General features: G+C 40.5%; 1 protein-coding gene across 2 annotated transcripts in view; it reads right to left on the bottom strand.

Moving 5' to 3' along the window:
* The window catches only part of megf8 (multiple EGF-like-domains 8), a 34,248-nt gene extending 16,644 nt beyond the window's left edge, over positions 1-17,604 (bottom strand). Inside the window, exons 1-22 of one of the 2 annotated variants that reach the window (XM_058375965.1) lie at positions 17,154-17,604; positions 15,352-15,532; positions 13,696-13,859; positions 12,618-12,833; positions 12,036-12,216; positions 9,621-9,709; positions 9,316-9,529; positions 8,837-9,017; positions 8,443-8,588; positions 7,653-7,763; positions 7,148-7,299; positions 6,362-6,463; positions 6,061-6,238; positions 5,672-5,835; positions 5,257-5,460; positions 4,833-5,036; positions 4,229-4,471; positions 3,707-3,825; positions 3,040-3,171; positions 1,778-1,891; positions 1,379-1,462; positions 192-437 (exon numbers count right to left, since the gene is read on the bottom strand). In XM_058375965.1, the coding sequence (XP_058231948.1) occupies positions 192-437; positions 1,379-1,462; positions 1,778-1,891; positions 3,040-3,171; positions 3,707-3,825; positions 4,229-4,471; positions 4,833-5,036; positions 5,257-5,460; positions 5,672-5,835; positions 6,061-6,238; positions 6,362-6,463; positions 7,148-7,299; positions 7,653-7,763; positions 8,443-8,588; positions 8,837-9,017; positions 9,316-9,529; positions 9,621-9,709; positions 12,036-12,216; positions 12,618-12,833; positions 13,696-13,859; positions 15,352-15,532; positions 17,154-17,177 (3,449 nt within the window). In that variant the 5' untranslated portion in view covers positions 17,178-17,604. The remainder of the gene's footprint in view (positions 1-191; positions 438-1,378; positions 1,463-1,777; positions 1,892-3,039; positions 3,172-3,706; positions 3,826-4,228; positions 4,472-4,832; positions 5,037-5,256; positions 5,461-5,671; positions 5,836-6,060; positions 6,239-6,361; positions 6,464-7,147; positions 7,300-7,652; positions 7,764-8,442; positions 8,589-8,836; positions 9,018-9,315; positions 9,530-9,620; positions 9,710-12,035; positions 12,217-12,617; positions 12,834-13,695; positions 13,860-15,351; positions 15,533-17,153) is intronic. The other variant, XM_058375966.1, reaches the window with a different exon arrangement.
* Positions 17,605-21,363: the final 3,759 nt, after the last annotated feature.

Genomic DNA, 21,363 nt, shown 5'->3' with positions numbered 1-21,363 from the left:
AAAGAAAGGATATATTTTTAAATGAGTACCTGTGTTACATTTAGCATTGTGCTTCTGTTACTGAATATGAACTGGTATGCACTGCATGTAGAAGGACTAGATGACTGTTATTCCCAAGGTTTTTTTTTTTTTTTTTTTTTTTAAGTTAACTGGCTTGAGGAATGGTGCTCATCGTCGTGATAACAACTCACGTCTGATTGCAGTAATGCTCTCCATCTCCGGTGAAACCCCTCTCACAGTGGCACTCGTACGAGGTGGGTGTGTTCACACAGGTGGCTGAGGGATGGCATGTATGAAGGCCCAGCCTGCATTCCTCCACATCAGGGCATGATGCATAGGACCACACAGCCTCTCCATCAACTTCCACCCCCTCCAGCAGATCCATCTCTAACTCCAGCTCCATCGGCCTTGGTGGGGAAAGGGTGCGTGGCTCGGGGCTAACGGTGAAAAGATGGTAAGGATGTTTTGCGGCTATTTTTTAAAGAAGAATTGATTGACTTATATACTAACGCACAACTTACGAATTTATTTATGTGGCTTAGTGTTCTTTGTGATTATCCTTATACTATTGTGCACTATGCTGTAACCTTTAAATCTGCTTTCTGACAAATCCATTGTTACAAGAGCTACACAAATAAAACTGAATTGAATTATTAATCACTGTGCACTATTGACTCCACAAGCAATTACACTTTAACAATACCCCTTCTCCCATGTATGTGAACTCTACATGATAACTGAAGGGGCAGGTCACTGCAGCACTGCATTAACATTATATTCGAAAAACATCTGACAATAACGCAAACATCTAATCTTCATTGGCATCCAAGATTTTCTAATACAATTGCGAGATGCCTTTTTAGGTTAAACTACTTTCACTGAAAAGTCTGTCAATTTTCACTTTGCCTGACAATTGCCGCACAATGCCATTCGAGTACCAGATAACAGTGGTGCCAATCGAATCTAGCCCTTGTTTCATCTCAACCTAAAGAGAGCAATACGGCGGAGCTGATAATGCCTTTAAGTCGGTTCAGCTATCTCATCTCCTCATCTGTCCACTCTGCTCAAACTGATGACGACAGATCATTGCGTAGATTACCAAGCAGACAAGCGAGTGCCTTCCTGTAACTCAGCACAACTGCAGCACACTGCATTCTGCAACTCAACACTGAATTTCTCATTAATATGATATTGATCGTGGCTGGAAATGGAAAGAAATGTTCTTAGGCTTTAACAGTATAACCTGACACTTAGCACTTATGTTACAACAGTTATTCTTCCATTAGAAGCCACTGTATCTAGCAATTCCCCCCGTGACATCAGCGTGACGGATTATTACAAAGCCGGGCAGGAAAACAGAGACAGGTTGTAGCTTTACCTTGAGGCCTTCACTTCAGCAACAGCAACAGTGCAGTTAGTCACGGATGAGTCAATAATTCCTCCCCAGTCTCCTTTTAGACACCTGCCAGAAAACAGCATTTAAGGGAAATAAAACAAACAGAAAAAGGTAGACAAAAATGGATACATTATGATTAGCTATTAGCTAACACCCAAACTATCACAACACCAGTGTCCCTCAATGTTTTAACCATGAAAGAGATGGATCATTTTCATTTTTGTACATGTTGGAAGGATGATACAGTTTAATAATAGTGCACTTTTCCATAAGCCAACTCTCATAAACCATTCTAAATCCGACCGATGTCTGCTGTTTCAGATTTTAAACCCTTATAAAGGGCAACAAGAGATATTTGCGGTTAATGAAAATGTGCTTTACCTGCCAAAGGTAGGGTTGTTGTAATCCCCACACCAGCCACACTGAAAGGTCTGCAGGCATTCGGCACATGTGGTTGAAGCAGAGCACTGCTTACACTGAGGAACTGAGTGCACACTATAAGTAGAAACAAAAGATCTGTCACTGTTTTTACAACATATATAACATCTTACATTACAAAACCAAAATATATTGTTTCTCACCACACTTGGTGGAATTGTTCACTTGTTTTTTTTTTTTTGTAAAAACAACACCTACAGACTCGCTAACTAACTTGGGTAGCTGTTTTGCTCAGGTTAAAGCATACTAGTCTTGAGTGTGCAGTGGGACTGAGACTCTGTCCCTCACAATTCATAAACTAGCTGCTGTTTCATTCACATGAAAACTAGGGTTTTATTTATATTCAACAGCTTTTTTCTTTTAAAAGGAATATACACCACGTACACCGATCCGGCATAATATTATGAGCAGGGAGAGGTGAAGTGAATAACACTGATTATCTCCTCATAATGACACCTGTTAGTGGGTGGGATATATTAGGCAGCAAGTGAACATTTCGTCCACAAAGTTGATGTGATAGAAGCAGGAAAAATGGGCAAGTGCAAGCATTTGAGCGAGTTTGACAAGGACCAAATTGTGATGGCTAGACGACTGGATCAGAGCATCTCCAAAACTGCAGCTCTTGTGGGGTGTTCCGAGTCACCTTGCAACTTTACAGGACTTAAAGGATCTGCTGCTAACATGTTGGTGCCAGACACCACAGTACAACTTGAGGGATCTAGTAGAGTCCATGCCTTGACGGAGCAGGGCTGTTTTGGCCGGTGGTCATAAGGTTATGCCTGATTAGCGTATTTCAACAGCTTTAAAGTGTGTCATGCAGAATTCACAAAGAAAAACTACACATTACTCAGAGCTACATTTCTCTCTCCTCTTCCATCGACTTGGTGAATCGACCTTCTTTCCACGGCAGATTTGTTTCCTGTTATACCTGAATACTCCTAGCTTAAGAGTATATGTTGGACATAACTTTAAAACCACCTAAGTACATTGAGCACAGAGCTCACACAAAATACCTCACTACATGATTATATAGAAATATCTAATTTAAAGCTGTGCATGTATCCAGTGTTTATTTTCTCCCATTTCATCGATCCCAATATCCAATATCCCAATATCCATAAGCAAATTAACCTTAACATGAAAATATTCAAAAATCAATTACTAAACGCATATCTCATAAATGATGTATGAATGCCTCAGCTTACCTGTCATACCAGTCTCTGCACTCCCCATAGGGGAACTTTGTGAGATAAGCAGCAAAGTAAAAGCAGGTCTGAGCGGACTCGCACCATGCACACTGGCTAGAGTTGGACAGACACTCCCCACATGTTGTCCTCCTATTACAGACGAGAAATAAGAGCGATGACGAAAAAATAGATCAAAGTTTATTTGGAACTTGAAATGGTAATAGTAGTAAAATGGTCCGCAATGTATTATAGGAATGATCTGCCATGAACAGGGAGCAGGAAAAAAAAATTCTCAGTATTTCTCAGTTCGGCTGACAAAAATTTCTTTCATGCAGACTTCTTTTTTGTTTCACATAATACAGACTATCAACACTGTCCCTTTTGCTTTATTTAGATAATCCATCTTTGTTCCTGATAATTAGTCGTTAGTGATAAATTAACTAATCTATAGTCACAATTTAAAATTTTGGGAGATGATGTCTAATGAGCTCATTTGTTAATTTTACTGCTCCCCTCTTTCTTCTCTATCTATGAAAAATAAATACTTTTACAGTCCAGTTTTTGGGACTTGAAACTTGAACAATAACTAATAATAAAGGTAGACTAGTGATCTTAGTTTACTGAATAGTTCACTAAAGAGTGGCATCAAAGCTCTAATTAATTCAGGCGATGAATTCACACTCACTGGTTACAGACTTTAGGACATTCCAGTGGATCCCGAATAGAGCCTTCCAGTCTCCCACGGCGACTGCATAAGTAATCCCCTTTCTTACTGGAGTTGATTTGCCACTCACAGTAAGGGTCCTATTGGGAAACAACAAAAAATGATCATTTACTGCAGTGCACTGCATTACACACTATATAGCCAAAAGTTTGTGGACATGTGACCATCACACCCATATCTTCCCCAAACTGCTGCCATAAAGTTTAAAAGACACCAATAGCATATATTTATATGTTGTAGCATTAAAACATCCTGTCACTGTAACTAAGGGGTTCAAAACTCGTTCAGCATCCCAATGCCACTCTACCCTCTACCCCACTGAACACCTTTGGGATGAAATGGACACTGGAATGCCAACATGCCTGACCTCATTAATGTTCTTGTGGCTGAACAGGCCAGGTTCCCAAACTTTTAAATACCTTTTTTGATAAAACATAAGTGTATTCTTGCATCGTGTGCTCCATCATGCCACCTTTTCTGTACCTGAGTGCAAGCCCTGCAGTCTCTGTACTCCTCACACAGTGTGCAGTGCTGGGGGTTGAGTAACAGGTGGTGCTCTTCTCCCTGTGGCTCCAGGCAGCGCTCGAGGCTGATATTGGAGCGTAGCATGCACACATTTGTAGTAGGGCACCAGCCACAGGACTGATCGGATAGACAGGCCAAGCAAGAGTAGTAACCTGAACACGAGCCTGAACGATAAGGCTCCAGGAACAGAAACGAGATCTCCTGATGAATGATAAAAGAAAACTGATAAGGGGACACGAGTCAAGGCAACTAAACTTGCAGCACTACAGCCACGATGAAAATGATTTGCCACTCATGAGGCTTTACTACCACATTTTAAAGTACTAAAAAAGCCAGAAATGTTTTAATGGCTTAAAGCCTTCACTTCTTGGCACTTGCAGAATTTTGGTTCCCTAGTGATAGATAATACTTTAGCACTACACTCACATTACTGACAACCAATGTGAATTCAATCTTGTATACAGTCTGAACATTTTATTAGGCATGATTTCTTTAAATAACATACACATCTATTCAGAACTTGACTTAGACTGTATTTCCAGAGTTATGAAAAAGCCCTTACACTTCCTCCAGGAATGGCAGTTCGGTTCCAGGTAAGGGCCATCTCACTGGTCTGGCCTGAGGCAGAACTGTTCAGGTAGCCCTCTGCCTGCACCAAATAACGATTCCCCCGTGTGAGATTCTGAAACAGACGGGAACCGTCTGGACGGGATAACAAGTGGCTCTCCTTTTCTTCCTGAGCTGACCAGCGCCCAAGAACATCAGTCTGTGTGCACAAAAGAGTTTGTATAAACAGTTTGAAACAATGTTATGTAGTTTTGAAATTTATGCCTCCATAATAGTCTAGCAAATCTACTTTTTTATGTAATGCATGTATTTAATTTAACAAATAAGTTCATGTGCACAAACTATGTCAAATGTTTATATTAATGGTATAGAATAAATGCTAAAAGCAGTGCAGGCTGCAGACTGGACCGTCCTCTTACCAGGTGGACTGAGTTGGGCCCTGCAGCCATCTTCACTGTGAAGTGAAACTTCTGAATCCTTGCCCACATGGCCACAGACTCTTGGGGAGGAGTTGCAGGGGGTGGAGCCCCTAAAAGAGGGTGAATAAAACCACGAAACTGCAGAGTAACGTCCATCTCAGTGGAAGGGTTGAGTATTATAGATGCACTCCTCAGAATAGAGACCTGTAAAGGAGACATGGAAGTAGAGATGGAGATTTAAAAATCAAACAGAAAAAAATAGAAGGAAAAATAAATTCATCTTCGGGAAGAAGCAAAAAGAGCATAAAACTGCAGTTTTTAATTTATAATTAAACAGTGCTAAGTTATGGGTCCAGTTTGACTGTTCAACTTTGCCTGTGGGGAAGTCAGAGGTTACACTTGAGTCCTGACATACCTTGTCGGGCTGCGAGTCGTTGCGTGGGTGCTGAAAGGTGAGCAGGTGCAGTCCTGGGACATAGTTCTCGGTGCGACAGGAGGGGAGGGAAGTCAGGAAACTCGTCCGCTCCCCCCACCAGCCGTACGCCCCCGAGATCTGGTCCACGCGGCATGCACTACGCTCTGTGAGGGGTCAGAATTTTTTGTTACACAGGACTGTATGATAATAATACTATCTCACACATAGCTGAGACAGTGGGCTATAAACAAAAAAAGTCACGAGAACCAAGCTACAACCACAGAAAATTTCAACAAGCCAGTATATCACAGACACAGGAAATTAGGAGTGTCATGAGATACTGATTTGCTTTAAAAACTGTGGTTGCACATGGTATAGTAATCACTCACTCATGCTGCTCTGTTCTCCCCTGTTCATACCTGAGACCGGTAAACAGGAATCATTCTGGACACACCATCCAAAATCACTGGGGGCACGAGGGAGAGAGTTGGGCACGCCACTGAATACTAGACATGACTGGCAGTCAGAAAGGAATCGAGCCAGACCTAAACAGCCAGTGCTGCCACACTGTGGGTACATACAAATATAATACTGGCATCAGTCAAAAAGACATAATGAGAAACTGTTGAAAAAGAACAAAAGAGAAGTGAAAGTAAAGGAAAAGAAGCATGTGGGTATTTAATGTGTTACCGGGTTAGTTGGCTGGTATTCCCTACAGCGACCCTCACACCAACTGCATTCTGGGTTTTTTAGACACATTCTCTCATCTGGGGCCTCAGCACATAATCCATCCTGTTACAGAGGAACATATACAAGAAATCCTCATTTTCATAACCGAGTAGATTGTGCATGGTTTCAGATGTATGTGTGTATATTTATATTGCTCAAACCACAAAAGATGTGGCCTTGACTGGATGGCATGGATGTTGGTGCCAGCCATGCTGGGGTGATTTCAGAAACTGCTGGAGGGGAAAGAATCCAAAGAAAATCCAGTCTTCAACTGTCCAATTTTGTGCTCATGACAGTGTCCAATTTTTGTTCTTGGCTGACAGAAATGATATCTAATGTGCTGGTCTGCTATTGTAACTCATCAGCCTCAAGGTTTGATGTGTTGTGTGTTCTGAGATACTTTTCTGCTTCCCTGGTTATAGAGAGAGCTTATTTGAGATATTAAAGACTTTCTGTCAGCTCAGACCAGTCTGGTCATTCTCCTCTGATAGCTCTTATCAGCCTCCTCTTGCAGGATGTTTGCATGATTCTGTCTAAACTCTAGAGAATGTTGTGAGTGAAAATCTCAGGAAATCAGCAGTTTCTGAAATACTCCAACCATATTTTCCCCCATTCCGATGTTCGATGTGAACTGTAACTAAAGCTCTTGACCTGTATCCGCTGTTTATGCAAGATTTTATATATTATACTGCCACCACAGGATATATACATCTACACACACAGTACTTATTTCCTAAATCAACTCACTCTGTCACCAGGGTCACTGCTGACAAAAAGTGGAACTTTGTATGCCACAAGGTCCCCGAGAGCAACACCACTGTAACCGCCAGCGATGAGCAACACGCGTCCATCCATCACAGCAGCAACATGAGAGTAACGGCCTCTCACAGATCGGCTTCCTATTGGAGAGTAAACAAAAGAGTCTGAGCCCACCAACAGTCAAGGAATTTATACAGGACCATAAAAATAATATCTATTCTAGAAGCTCATTCACTAAACACAACTTTCACTGCAACTGGCAAACTGTTTACTTCAGTAAAAAATTATTTTAAGATTTCAATTTAAAGTGAGGCCAAGACTACATAAAAATCCTTTATTTATTCTACCCACGGCCATCTTTATTTGGCACTGTAGTGACAATTACATTGTAATGTGGTATTAAAGTACTAGGTGCAACAGCATGCCTAATGTACATAATGTAGTACTAGATCAGAAACTGACACTTATGGCATTTCGGATGTAAAACACTTACGGTGTATGAGACTTTCTCCACCAGACACCCACTGGTGGCAGCCCAGATGGTAGAAGAAGATCTCCTCATCGTAACATTTCTCCTCCTGGTAATGGATGTGCACATTTCCACCTTTAAGAGAAAAAGTGTTTAATCAAGTTAACAAAACATACACACAATCTGTTAGGCTCCTTCTGTCTGATGTAATGCTGGTGTCTATTCATGAAGCACTGCAACTCCTGTGGCTCCTCTCACCCTCCAGATAAGCCCAATTCGTCCTGATACTTCTGTTTGGAGCTTCAGCCATTGTAATGAGCCCCTAGGAGCCCCTATAGATGACCAAAAGACTATAGTTTCCAAAGCCAGTTTCTTGGAATTCTCCCCCTTGCTAGTAGATAATTAGTAGATAACCTCTGTACACTCAAACACATTATCTGCAATCAAAACGACTGAGTCGCTCATAACAAACATCCTTTCAACAGTCTTAGAGCTGATTGTCTTTATAGTAAACAGTTAAAGAAGAATAATTATTGACCACTCTGATGTCTGATTCCTCCCAAGGTTTCTTCCTGATGTTAATTTAGGAAGATTTACTTAACATGTGACTTTGGTTTGCTACATCTGGAAGCTACAAGTCTACATCTGGATTTCTTTAAAGCTGCTTTGTGACAATGCAATAGTTATGGTTATAGTGCTATACATACAATACTCAACTGAACAAAAATCATTGAAAAAAATCACACCACCGTCACCATATACGCCAACATATATTACTTGCCATTGAATAGCTTTATGTAAAACCAAGACTTACCATACACCACCATGTAATTGCCAATTATGGTGGCTGAATGAAAGGCTCTCTCCCGAGGTCCGTTAGCGGGGTAACGTGAGCGAAGGGAAGTCCAGAAACTCTTGTCCACATGGAAAATGTCTGTGGAGTTTACCCTCACACTGAACCTATACATTAGACATAAGGGAGAAAATGGCACAGCATTAAATCAGCACTTGGGCATCTTAGGCAACTCCAAATGCTTTCCAGAACAAATATTCCATCTTATGCTGTTTTTGACTATCTATTGCTTCTGATCTAGACCAGGTGAGGCTTAATATTGCTGTTGTTATACAGGTTATTGGGATAAGCAATAGAAAATGGTCAGATCAGCTGTCTGTGGCTATTAGCTGTACACATCATCCTGTTGATGTACCTGGCTGTAGTAGGTCTGTGTCCTCCATATACCAGAAGAGTCCTGGATGGAGCGTGGAAGACCATGCTGTGACCTGCAGTGGCAGGGGGCTTTCCCCCGTGAGGCTGTACTTCCTCCCAAACCCTGTCTCCCAGTCGAAAGCGATACAGAGTTGAGGAGAACATGTCCTTCTCTGTGCGCCCTAAGGTCAGAGAAACACACAGGATGAAGAGAAATGACAGAGTTGCAGGGAGAAAAAAAACCTAATGGATACAACTACTGTATAGCTTTAATACATGAGTTTTTCATAGTACATAACACATAATTTGTAAGCTATAAGTAATTCTTTTGTGGTAATTATATATATATATATATATATAATATATACAACAATAAGAAAACTCTGCTCTTTCTACAAGGTATAGTATGTTCTTAAAAAAAATAATAATAATTCTGCTCTCTCCCAGATATTATTCTACTCTCGGGTTTTGAAGGCTTACCCCCAAAAACATACAGATCATCGTCCACCAGAGCTGCTGCATGATTTGCCAGCCTGGGAGCACCTGGAGCATCTGACTGGCCAAGCTGTTGCCAATCATTTTGCTTTGGGCGGTACAACCAGACATCACTAGCCAGTGAGTGGTTAGAAAGCTCACCACCATATATGACCATGTCACCCTGCCATTCCACTGCTGTATGAGAGTGCCTTGGGGCCTTGAATAAGGGGAAAAAAATGGGTAAATCAATAAACATGTATAAAAATCAATGCAACTGAAAAAGGCTCATTGAACAGAAAGGGTCTTACTGGAGCAAATGAGTGCAGCTTCTTCTCCCATTGATTGGTTGAAAAGTTGTATTCCACAAGGTCTCCTAATGCTTTGTTTAAGTCAAAACCTGAACGTGAGAAAAACTCAGAGTCAAAAACCTCCAGAATTTCCCTGCGTAGATTAGCAATAAATACATTACGACAATAATGTATGTTAGCTGGCAAACTGTCCCTGATTCTTCCCGTAAATAGTTCCATAGTTGTGCTAAAAACACATTCCGTCCACATATGACAAATCTGCAAACAGGGCATAATCCCAATCGAACTTTAAACGTTCATTAAATATAATTTTACTTTACATTGCCTCTGTGTCATCTGTCTGTATTTGTGTGCACTAAAATCAGCAGTGACTCTTTTATGATACAGTTTGTGGTAAACACTACTCACAAAAAGTTAAGGATATTTGGCTTTTGGGTGAAATTTATGGAAAATGTAAAAAGTTCACGCTACAGTGATATTATATCATGAAAGTAGGGCATTTAAGTAGAAGCATGCAGTGGTGATTTCCTCATCTCAAACAATTTATTGAAACAAAAGCCAACAACAGTGGTGGGTATACCACAACAAAAAATGTCAGTGTCTCAATAATTTGTCATGTGCCCTTGACCATCAATTACAGCTTGACAACGACATCTCATGCTGTTCACGAGTCGACTTATTGTCTGCTGAGGCATGGCATTCCACTCTTCTTGAAGGGCAGCCCTCAGGCTATTGAGGTTCTGGGGTGCAGGGTTACGAGCCTCTACACGGCGACACGGTCTGGAGAAAGTGCAGGCAGAGAAAGTGCAGGCCACTCCATTTGAGGTACCCCAGCCTCCAGCAGCCATTCCCTAATGATGCGACCTTGATGAGCTGGAGCATTGTCATCCATGAAGATGAAATTAGGCCTGTGTTCTTCATGCAGAGGCACAATGACTGGATTAATGATGTTATTCAGGTAGTATTGGCTTGTCACTGTACTATTCACAAGATGTAGGGCAGTTCTGTATTGAGTAGACACACCTGCCCAGACTGTAACACCACCACAACAGTGTCTGATGCATAGCGCTCTCCTTGACGTCTCCAACATCGTTGGTGGCCATCATTTCTGCTCAACTTGAATCGACTTTCATCAGAGAACAGCACTGAGGCCCACTGGTCCCTAAATGCTCCCTGGCCCGACGCCTGTGCCTGGTGGTGTGGTCAGGTACCCTTGCAGGTCGTCTAGCACGCAGACCACGCTGATGTAAACGGTTTCGAATGGTCTGACGTGACACTTGGGTGCCTCTCACCTCCCTCAAATGTGCCTGGAGTTGAGTGGCATTCATCATCCGGTTCCGCAGGGCACTGTTCACAATGAAGCGGTCATCAACGTGGGATGTGGCCAAAGGACGTCCACTTCTATGCCTTTCTCTGACTCTTACAGTCTCTCTGTATCTCTGTCGCAACCTAATGATGACACTCTGTGAGACTCTAAGCTCAGTGTCCACTTCCCTCTGAGAACATCCTGTTTGAAGCCTCACAATGGCGAGGTACTGTTGATCAATTGTTAGGTGTGGTCTTGGTTTCATGATGTCAAAATGTGAACAGCATGATGAAGAGGACTGTTTAAATATCAATTCCAATTGAACCAGAACATTTATTGGTCGATTCATGGATCAAACACCAGTTGTGAATTTTGCCGTTAAGCACCTTGTTAGAGAACAGCAAGTTATGCAAAAAGTACTGAAACACTGAACAGTTGGACATGTGCATTCAAAAGTGTAGAGAAGGTCAAATTAAGTTCACCTGGAAAGGTTATAGTGCAGTTTAGGTGCATCCTGAAATTTCACCCGAAAGCCCAATATCCTTAACTTTTTGTGAGTAGTGTAGATACTCCGTGCAGTCAGTGTACCTGCTATTACTCTTTTCTACCACTAGAGGTTTTTGTATACACATGGTCAAGAGCAAAAATCTTCACTTTATTAGGAACATCTGCACATTCTTGCAGTTTTTCCATCATTTAAGCATTGCAGTGGAAAAGAAAGTCCTGCAAATACAGGTCAAGAGCTGCAGTTTATGTTCACAGCAAATATCAGAACGACGAAAAAGTGTGAGCTCTGACTGACTTTTGGTAACAAGAGCGCTGGTTTGAGGAACTTAGAAACTGCTTATCACACACAACAGCCTCTAGAGCCTCTAACCATGTGCATAACACATGACTGATAAATAAAGCCACTGTCACAAGTAATTGTTAACATTTGAAAGATTTTCTTATTGCTTACGACAGAATATCTGGCAAAAAAAAAAAAAAAAAATACACTGACATCTGTTTTCCAAATTCCATAACAGTAGCCTAATATTAGAAAAATGTCTTCAGTACCATCTCATGGATAAGCATATTATAACTGCTTATCCCTGCTTATTTCTACTTACCTCCGAACATGTAGAAGGTTCTAGTGGAGGACAGGTACACACCACCTGATGCAGTCCGTGGAGAAAAACTCTCATCTCTATTGTTCACATCCCACCACTGACCCACACCGCTGTTATCACGCAGACCCAGCTGACAGCTCTGCCCCACAAAGTCAGAACTGCATAAGCAGTGGTCTCCTCTCTGAGAGCACAGCCAGAGAAAACTCATGTTACATGTTATAAAACAAAGAGATTCAGGAACAAGTCTTTCATTTTATATCCATGAAACGGAAACTGAAACATGTAAATATATAAAATGTAATAAATGTATGCATGGTTTTAATAAGCATATATCTGTAATATATGCTTTTATTTTATATCAAGCCTAGATAACAGTCCGAAAATGTAATACTACTTTAGGAGATTGAACATAATAGATGGAGCTCAACAACATGGGACACGTGTAAAAGTATTTAATTTTCAGTTGCTGTTAAATAAGAAAAAAATGTAATATAATAAATTATAAGTCTTTTGTCAAAACTTCAATCAACTGGAAATGGAAAATATCACTGCCTCCATTACAAATTTGCAACAAAAATGAACCTCATCACAACGCCCACGTCCATGTTGTGTGCAGTCTGTGGAGCAGACAGGCAAGGAACAGTCCGTCCCTCCCCAACCCTGATGGCACTGACAACGAGAGGAGACTGCATCACAGCGCCCATGACCTCCACAGTCCCAAGGGCACAGTGAGAATGTGTAGGTGGCATTGAAGCCTTGCAAGTTGTAGTTGGCATCGCTGAAGAGGTGGAGTAGCATCTGAAAGAAGAAGATTAACTTCGCTGAAGGAAGAGTAGAAAATTGTATAACTTATTAAGTTGTCTTCAGTAATCACTTCTCTATTTATGTGACTTGTTTCGTTATTTTGAGTATAAAAACTATAAGTATTTTCTCCAATTCACATTTCTCCCTCTACAAATCCAGACTAATGGTCAAGGGTACCTCTGAAACATTTAGCAACTGAGACGGTGTACAAAATAAGAAACCCATGCTAATAAAACAACCAAAGTTTGCAGAGAACCAGTGCACAATGTCTGTACAGCATATTGAGATGACTGAATACTGTAAACTTGTGCTTAAAACTAGATATACAATACACATGCAGTGACCACCTGGACCACCCTGTCTGGATTTGTTGTCAATGTCCTTTTCTAACAAAATGCTTAAAATACTCAAGGACAATTATTTCATAGCAATTGTTTTTTTTTTTTTACTCAGCTCTACACTCAGTTTAAGCAAATCAGATTCCAAAGCTTAATACTATATAGTCTTCAATCCCAGCCATCATGCTAGCTCCTGGATCAATAACTAGCCAAGCTGCCCCTAACTCAGCACTATTGCATTACATATCTGCTGCTTATTTCAGCATGGAATTTTCCTTTAAGAGGAAATATAGGTTTACCTGAAATTAATTCTAGATTTCCAGTGATATAGGACTGAACTTGCATTATGGCCCTGTATACGACTGACCACCAAATTCAATGCTTCATCTGTTGATTATTCATCACTGATTCTGTAATCTAGAAAAGATCTGTAGATCTGCAGTGAGACAGAGGTCATAGGGCCTGCTGTAAAAATGACCAAGAGCATATACCAAAAACACCAGTCATTTTACACTCACCTTGCCAGACTTTGCCTCGACTGGTTGTGGTAGGGTCTTGCCACTTAGACTTGCAAGGAGGGGACTTTGATAGGAGTCTCCATCATACACAAACAGGTAATCATAGGTGCACTCTGTCTCCATTGTTGTGAAGTTCAGCACAATGCGATAATTGCTGCCAGGAGCTGAAAATAGAATTTGTAGTGTTTACAATTATTTCGCGCCATCTTTAATAGCGACATCTTTAATAACTTAAAGGTCATAACGACTTAAAGGTCAGCACCATTTGAATTCCTGAGTAGGGGAGTTATTATCTGAAATTCTAGTCTAGTCTTCTCTAAAAACATCTCACAGTTGTAACAACTTGACACATACACACACACACATTTGGGGAATTTGTAAGACAATTCAACACCTCGAACTCGTTGTGCTCATCAAACCATTCCTGAACCATTTTTGCTTTGTGGCACAGTGCATTATCCTGCTGAAAGAGGCCACAGCCATCAGGGAATACCGTTCCCATGAAAGGATGCACAGGGTACATGGTGGTACGTGTCAAAGTAACATCCCACATAGATGGCAGCACCCAAGGTTTCCCAGCAGAACATGGCCCAAAGCATGGCACTGCCTCCGCCGGCTTGCCTTCCACCCATAGTGCAGGTCCTGGTGGCATGTGTTCCCCTGGTAAGTGACGCACACGCACCCGGCTATCCACGTGATGTAAAAGAAAATGTGATTCATCAGACCAGGCCACCTTCTTCCATTGCTCCGTGGTCCAGTTCTGATGCTCACGTGCTAATTGTTGGTGCGTTCAACAGTGCACAGGGGTCAGTATGGGCACCCTTACTGGTCTGCGACTATGCAGCCCCATACGCAACAAACTGCGATGCACTGTGTATTCTGACACCTTTCTATCAGAATCAGCATTAACTTCTCCAGCAATTTGAGCGACAGTAGCTCATCTGTTGGACCAGCCTTCACTCCCGCGTGCATCAGTGAGCCTTGGCCACCCATGACCTGGTTCACCACTGTTCCTTCCTTGGACCAATTTTGATAGATACTGACCACTGCAGACCGGGAACACCCCACAAGAGCTGCAGTTTTGGAGATGCTCTGATCCATGATCAGGTTTAGCGTTTGTTAACTAACTACGTAAAAAAAGGATTTTTGTTTTGACTCTATGAAGCTATAATACAGTGCTGTAAGAACTCTTGAGAAGTGCCGTGATGCCATTTATATCTGCATCACCCAGCTGCTAAATATTGCATGACTCATAGGTGTTAGTGTCACAACTAAAAGTGTGACCATACAGCATCAAGAGGGTGTACCATAAAAAGGAACGCTTACATAGTTATATCTTTATAGTTTAAAAAAGGCACCCCTTAGTACACTCTTATAATTCCTTTAAATTCTATATGATGTTCAGTCACTTGGTTTGCTATGTCTACGGAAAAAAAGAAACACTTGTGTGTGTTTTATACTCCATTCATGAATGTTCTCTCTCAACTGCTTTCTACACTTCTTTCATGTTATCAGTGTTGTAGTAAAGTTAATCCATACTATCCCATTTTCTAGTGTTTAACAATTGTGCTAATTGCTCCAGTTGCACCTCTGGTGTAGAAAAAAAAAACCCAAAAACCCAGCAGTGGATTCAATTCAGCTTCTTTTGACACTCACCCGTGATGAGCCATTCACAGTTGCCGTTCACGGAGTAATTTCCTGGGCCGTCTGTAACGTAGCCTGGTGGCCCTCGCAGAATCTGCCTATGACCCTTACATTCTCCTGCCCAGCATCCAGGGGCCACAAAGAGCAGCAACAGGAAAAGGCCAGTCACAGCTGAACCCATCCTCTCCTCCACCTGCATGTGATTAAGGAAAACAGTAGGAGATGGAGGTCTGTCTTTTTTCAGAAGAAAACAGGCAATTTTATATGTGTGGGTGCCAAAAAGTATTCCAGTATCAAAAACATAAAAAACACCATACTTCAGTTTCAGTTACACTGATATCCTGTTTCTCATATAAAACTGCACAAATTATGCCAAAGTACTTCACAGTTCTGTGTTACACAGAAATAAGGAGGTTATTCTGTCAGTTTCTTACATGATGCTTGCGCAGGCACTTTTGAAGCCTTTCATTTAATCATTTATCAAGAAAGAAATTAGTGCCAGGCTTCTGAATGCCTCATTCACAGCCTCTTCCTCAGAGTAATTTATAGGTTACCAAACTGATTACATACATAACAACTTAAAATCAGACCAAAAATTAGAAATGTAGCAAAGAGAGTTTAGGATTGGTTTTAAGTCTACCTACATCTGTCCTTTAAATGATGTTACATTTATATACAATGTTGTGTGTGCAGATGTTACATTTATATACACTGCTGTGTGCAGATGTTGCATTTATATACTCTGCTGTGTGCAGATGTTACATTTATATACACTGTTTGTGCAGATGTTGCATTTATATACACTGTTGTGTGTGCAGATGTTGCATTTATATACACTGTTGTGTGTGTGCAGATGTTGCATTTATATACACTGTTGTGTGTGCAGATGTTACATTTATATACACTGTTGTGTGTGCAGATGTTACATTTATTTACACTGTTGTGTGTGTGCAGATGTTACATTTATATACACTGTTGTGTGTGTGCAGACGTTACATTTATTTACACTGTTGTGTGTGTGCAGATGTTACATTTACATACACTGTTGTGTGTGCAGATGTTACATTTACATACACTGTTGTGTGTGCAGATGTTACATTTATATACACTGTTGTGTGTGCAGATGTTGCATTTATATACACTGTTGTGTGTGCAGATGTTACATTTACATACACTGTTGTGTGCAGATGTTACATTTACATACACTGTTGTGTGTGTGCAGATGTTACATTTACATACACTTCTGTTGTGTGTGTGTGTGTGTGTGTGCAGATGTTACATTTATATACACTGATGTGTGTGTGTGTGTGTGCAGATGTTTACATACATACATATATAACACATTTATACATGGAGTATCAGTTGCGGCTGCTGATGTTAAGATGCTACACAGCGCTCCAATAAACTATATTTTCAAAACTGACTCACAAAAGAGTTCAATATTTAGGCTTTTTGTCAGTAAATCTGACATTTTACTATTTATTACAATAACCTGACACTGTACTCGTGAGCAGAGAGAACACAGTTAACGGTGGTTCCTCGAGGAGGTTAGTTTACATTAGGACTGCTAGCTAGCTCGCTAACATGCAAGAAATATATATATATAAAAACCCTCATCTTTATATTTGAGTCAGTGCTTCATTAACCTAATTCCAAAGGGTTTTTTTTACTCAAATAAACCAAACTCGCCGCTTACAATTCACAAAAAAAACCCACACAGAACACGTTAACGCTGCGCTTTAATGTTATTATTATTTAGCCAGCTAGCCACATCTGCCATAACAACAGAAACACTGTTGTTCCCGTTAACTTACCAGAGTCCGGGGCTTTATCTCCATCTTTCATAAGTACACATATACTGATGGGTTACATTCTGGAGAAATATGAATCCCACACATCCACAGAATTCCTCCAGGAACCGGGCTGTTATTGTTGTAGCTGTGTGGGTAGCTCCAGCGAGGAGAAGCGGACAGGGAAAGTGAGACGGCGTCGCTGCCCAGGACGGCGGCCTTTAATAAAAAAAAATCTCCGCTTGAAGTTTAGCTTAGCTAGTAGCCGAGCAATTTCTCCACTTCTGATTATTCCCGGCGGAAAATGGAGAGTAAACAATAACAATCGCTGTCGCCGTGTTCACACAAACATTACCACAATCTTCCGCACACCTACTGCAGCTCGAAAACGGCGTAAAAACGCTCCGGCTGGAAAACCGACATTAGCAACGTTAGCACTGTTTGCGGTTTCAGAGACCCCCCTAACCACAGCATCACTGATTACACACAAAAAGAGTCCCTGCATTGCTTCGACTTAGAAATATCAGCAGGCCTTCCATATAATAATAATAATAATAAAAAAAAAACAATAATAATAATAATAATAATAAATTGAGTTAGATTTTAAAACATATGTGGAGGTATTTTTCAGGTACAGTCAGTTTCCTATACTATCTCTTATCTATAATTTTTCACAGTAAAAAAAAGCTCCAGAGAATTTACTATACAATTAATTTCACAATTAAAAAAAGAAGCAATGTGAATACACTTTGTAAAAACAATAATAATTATACAATTGTTAAGGATTACCTTAATAAGTGCCACATATACACTGATCAGGCATAACATTATGACCACCTCCTAATATTGTGTTGTTCCCCTTTCTGCTGCCAAAACAGCCCTGACCCGTCATGTACTGTGTATTCTGACACCTTTCTATCAGAACCAGCATTAACTTCTTCAGCAATTTGAGCAACGGTAGCTTGTCCGTTGGATCAGATCACACGGGCCAGCCTTCGCTCCTCACGTGCATCAGTGAGCCTTGACCCTGTCACCGTTTCACCACTGTTCCTTCCTTGGACCACTTTTGAGAGATACTGACCACAGCAGACTGGGAACACCGCACAGGAGCTGCAGTTTTGGAGATGCTCTGATCCAGTCGTCTAGCCATCACAATTTGGCCCTTGTCAAACTCACTCAAATCCTTATGCTTGCCCATTTTTCCTGCTTCTAACATCAATGCCATGATGAGGAGATAATCAGAGTTATTCACTTCACCTCTCACTGCTCATAATGTTATAGCTGATCTGTGTATTGTGTAAGGACTACAAGTATAGCTTTTACGTCCCTTCCAGAATAACTGGCACCTTTACGAGTTAATAATCAGGACATGACAGATGAAATGAACTCTTACCTAAATTAGTGATACAATTTATCACCTTGGACCTCCAGGGTTGGGGATTTGATTCCCACCTCTGCCCTGTGTTTGGAGTTCACAAGTTTTCTCTTCACTTCTCGGGTTTCCTCTGGGTTCTCTAAATTTTCTCTCCACAGTCCAAAGACATGCATTGTGTGGGTTGGTATCCCATCCAGGGTTTTCCCCATCTTGTGCTCGATGTCCCCTGGGATAGGCTCTATGTTCCAAGTGACCCTGTGTAGAATAAGTGGTATAGAAAATAGATGGATGATACAAGTGACAGAGAAAGCATTCCACTGGATTCCATAAGCTGTCTTGTTTATCCCACATGTTTTCAGGCAGGTTAACTTTAATATGTCATCCAGGGAACTGAATGGAGCTCATAGGATCACCTGTTTGGTAATATAGGAATGAACAGGATGCTCATGCATGTCTGAACAATGCATTTAGTACATTTATGTTCATTAACTGCTTAATCCTGGTGGTTCACTAATTATTATTTTTTTAGTTTATGGGAAATGTTTGTTAGAAAACATTACAGGCAAGTACAATCAAATACTGTAGCGTACATTCAGGTTGTATTGTTTAAAAAACAGTCAGCTCTGTTGATACTAGTCAAACGTGACAAAAACATTGTAAGCAGTAGAAGATACTGTTTTCATAATTCAGTTATGTTAGCTGCTATCATTTGTAAGTATATGTAACTGTCATGCCATGTGGGATATCCTATTCCAAAAATGTTACTGGAACACATACTGTTGTAATAAATTTCATTAAAAATCCTATTAACTGGAATTAAAACTGTATATGATAAGTAAGTCCACACTAAGAAAGTTCCAGTTTTAATTACTGACAATGGAAAATGATTGGAAGTTTAATCATTTCCATTACATTCCCAACAGCAATGATTATAGATTTTACTAGAATATAAAGTATACAAAGAATTTTAATAAATATTTCTTCCTATGAACTTTTCCACATTTGCACTAAGGCAGAATCAGTAATTGGAATTTATTAAAATTTTTGAAGTTGTATGTTTATTATAAGGCTAAAGGTTAATTAAACTAAAAAAAAAAAGCAGACATTTGTTAATTCTTGTTATTGTTAGTGTATACAACAAACAAACATGGACAACATACATGAGCTGCTTATTTCTTGCTGGCTTTTACTAGATCAATTTTTAGTCAAGGTGTGATCTGAAAAACATTTTTATTTGGTATACAAGCAGACATTTTGACCACTAGAGGTCTCTCTTGAACTTCTAACAACACCTCAAACTCGCTGTTGTGCTCATCAAACCATTCCTGAATTATTTTTGGCAAGGCTCATTATCAAGCTGAAAGAGGCCACAGCCATCAGGGAATACCGTTTCCATGAAAGGGTGTACATGGTCTGCAGCAATGCTTAGGTAGTAACATCCAGATGGATGGCAGGACCCAAAGCATGACACTGCCTCTGCCAGCTTGCCTTCTTCCCATAGTGCATCCAGGTGCCATGTGTTCCCCGTGTAAGCTGATCCAGTCATCTAGCCATCACAATTTGGCCCTTGTCAAACTCACTCAAATCCTTAGGCTTGCCCGTTTTTTCTGTTCCTAACACATCAATTTTGAGGACAAAATGCTCACTTGCATAATTTTTCCCACCCACTAACATGAGACGTGATGAGGAGATAATCAGTGTTACTCACTTCACCTGTCACTGCTCATAATGTTATTCCTGGTTGGTGTATAAGGCTGTATTTGAGTAACTGTATTTGCTAATCTCATCAGATTTGACCAGAATCAGACTTTCCCAGTTCTGTAGGTATTACAAGTGGGATATGATGTGCCTCATTTCAGCAACCAATGAGAACAGAATTTCTTTAAATATCTCTTAAAAGTACTCTTAAAACCACAGTAACACCAGTAGCCAGGGCTATGATGGATCCAGAGTCTGTCCCTACCCTGGATTAGACACCAGTCCATCACAGAGCACCTTTTACAAACACATACATACCTAGGGAGGATTTAGCACAGCCAGGGCAACTAATTTCATGTTTTTGGACAAGAGGAGTAAAATCCAAGAGAAAACTCACATGGACATGGAGAGAAAACACCACACAGACGAGTTCAAACCACTTAATCTTAAAGATATATAGAAAAACCCAAAAGACCATGAGACCCCAGGCCTCAGATCTAAAGTAAGCATATTATATGTTCTTGTGGCCTTACTGGAATGGTGGTTAGGAAAAATTGGTGTCTCCAAAAACAAATATGGCAGCATTGATTAGGTTTGCAAAATTTCATCTAAACAATATTCTTTGGACTGATGAGACCAAGGTGGAGATGTTTGGCAAAAAAACAAAGAGTATGACCACAAACAAGCATGGTGTGATGAGGTGATGGTGATGCAGGGCTTCTTCCGCAGCCACAGGTCCTGGGAACCTTGCAGTGATTGAGACAACACTGAACTCCACATTATATTTCTAACAGTTGATTTACACAGTATGTTTACCATTTGAAGTTGCATGATTCATTTTGAGGCTAATGGTTAATTAAATATATTTGCTGGTTAATACTCAGTGTTAAATATAATTATTTAATGTTTGTTGGTTAATACTCAGTGCTGTCTTTTGGGATGTATCACTATTTGCACATTTGGACTCTGATATTTCTGCGTAATTTTTATTTATTTATTTGTGGGTTGCTGCTTCTCAGTAATATTTCAAGTCTTGTCAGAGATTCTCGATCAGGTTCTACACTTTGACCATTAACCACTGGTCACTTGCGGTATTTTATTTTCTCACGTCCCGAAGGTATTATGAAATCGTAAAAAATCTCACACATGCGCAGTACAGTC

This window comes from Hemibagrus wyckioides, linkage group LG23 (genome assembly GCF_019097595.1).
Source record: "Hemibagrus wyckioides isolate EC202008001 linkage group LG23, SWU_Hwy_1.0, whole genome shotgun sequence".
Taxonomy (NCBI): domain Eukaryota; kingdom Metazoa; phylum Chordata; class Actinopteri; order Siluriformes; family Bagridae; genus Hemibagrus; species Hemibagrus wyckioides.
Note: the sequence above shows the minus strand (reverse complement) of the source record. Positions and strands in the feature narration are given on the sequence as shown.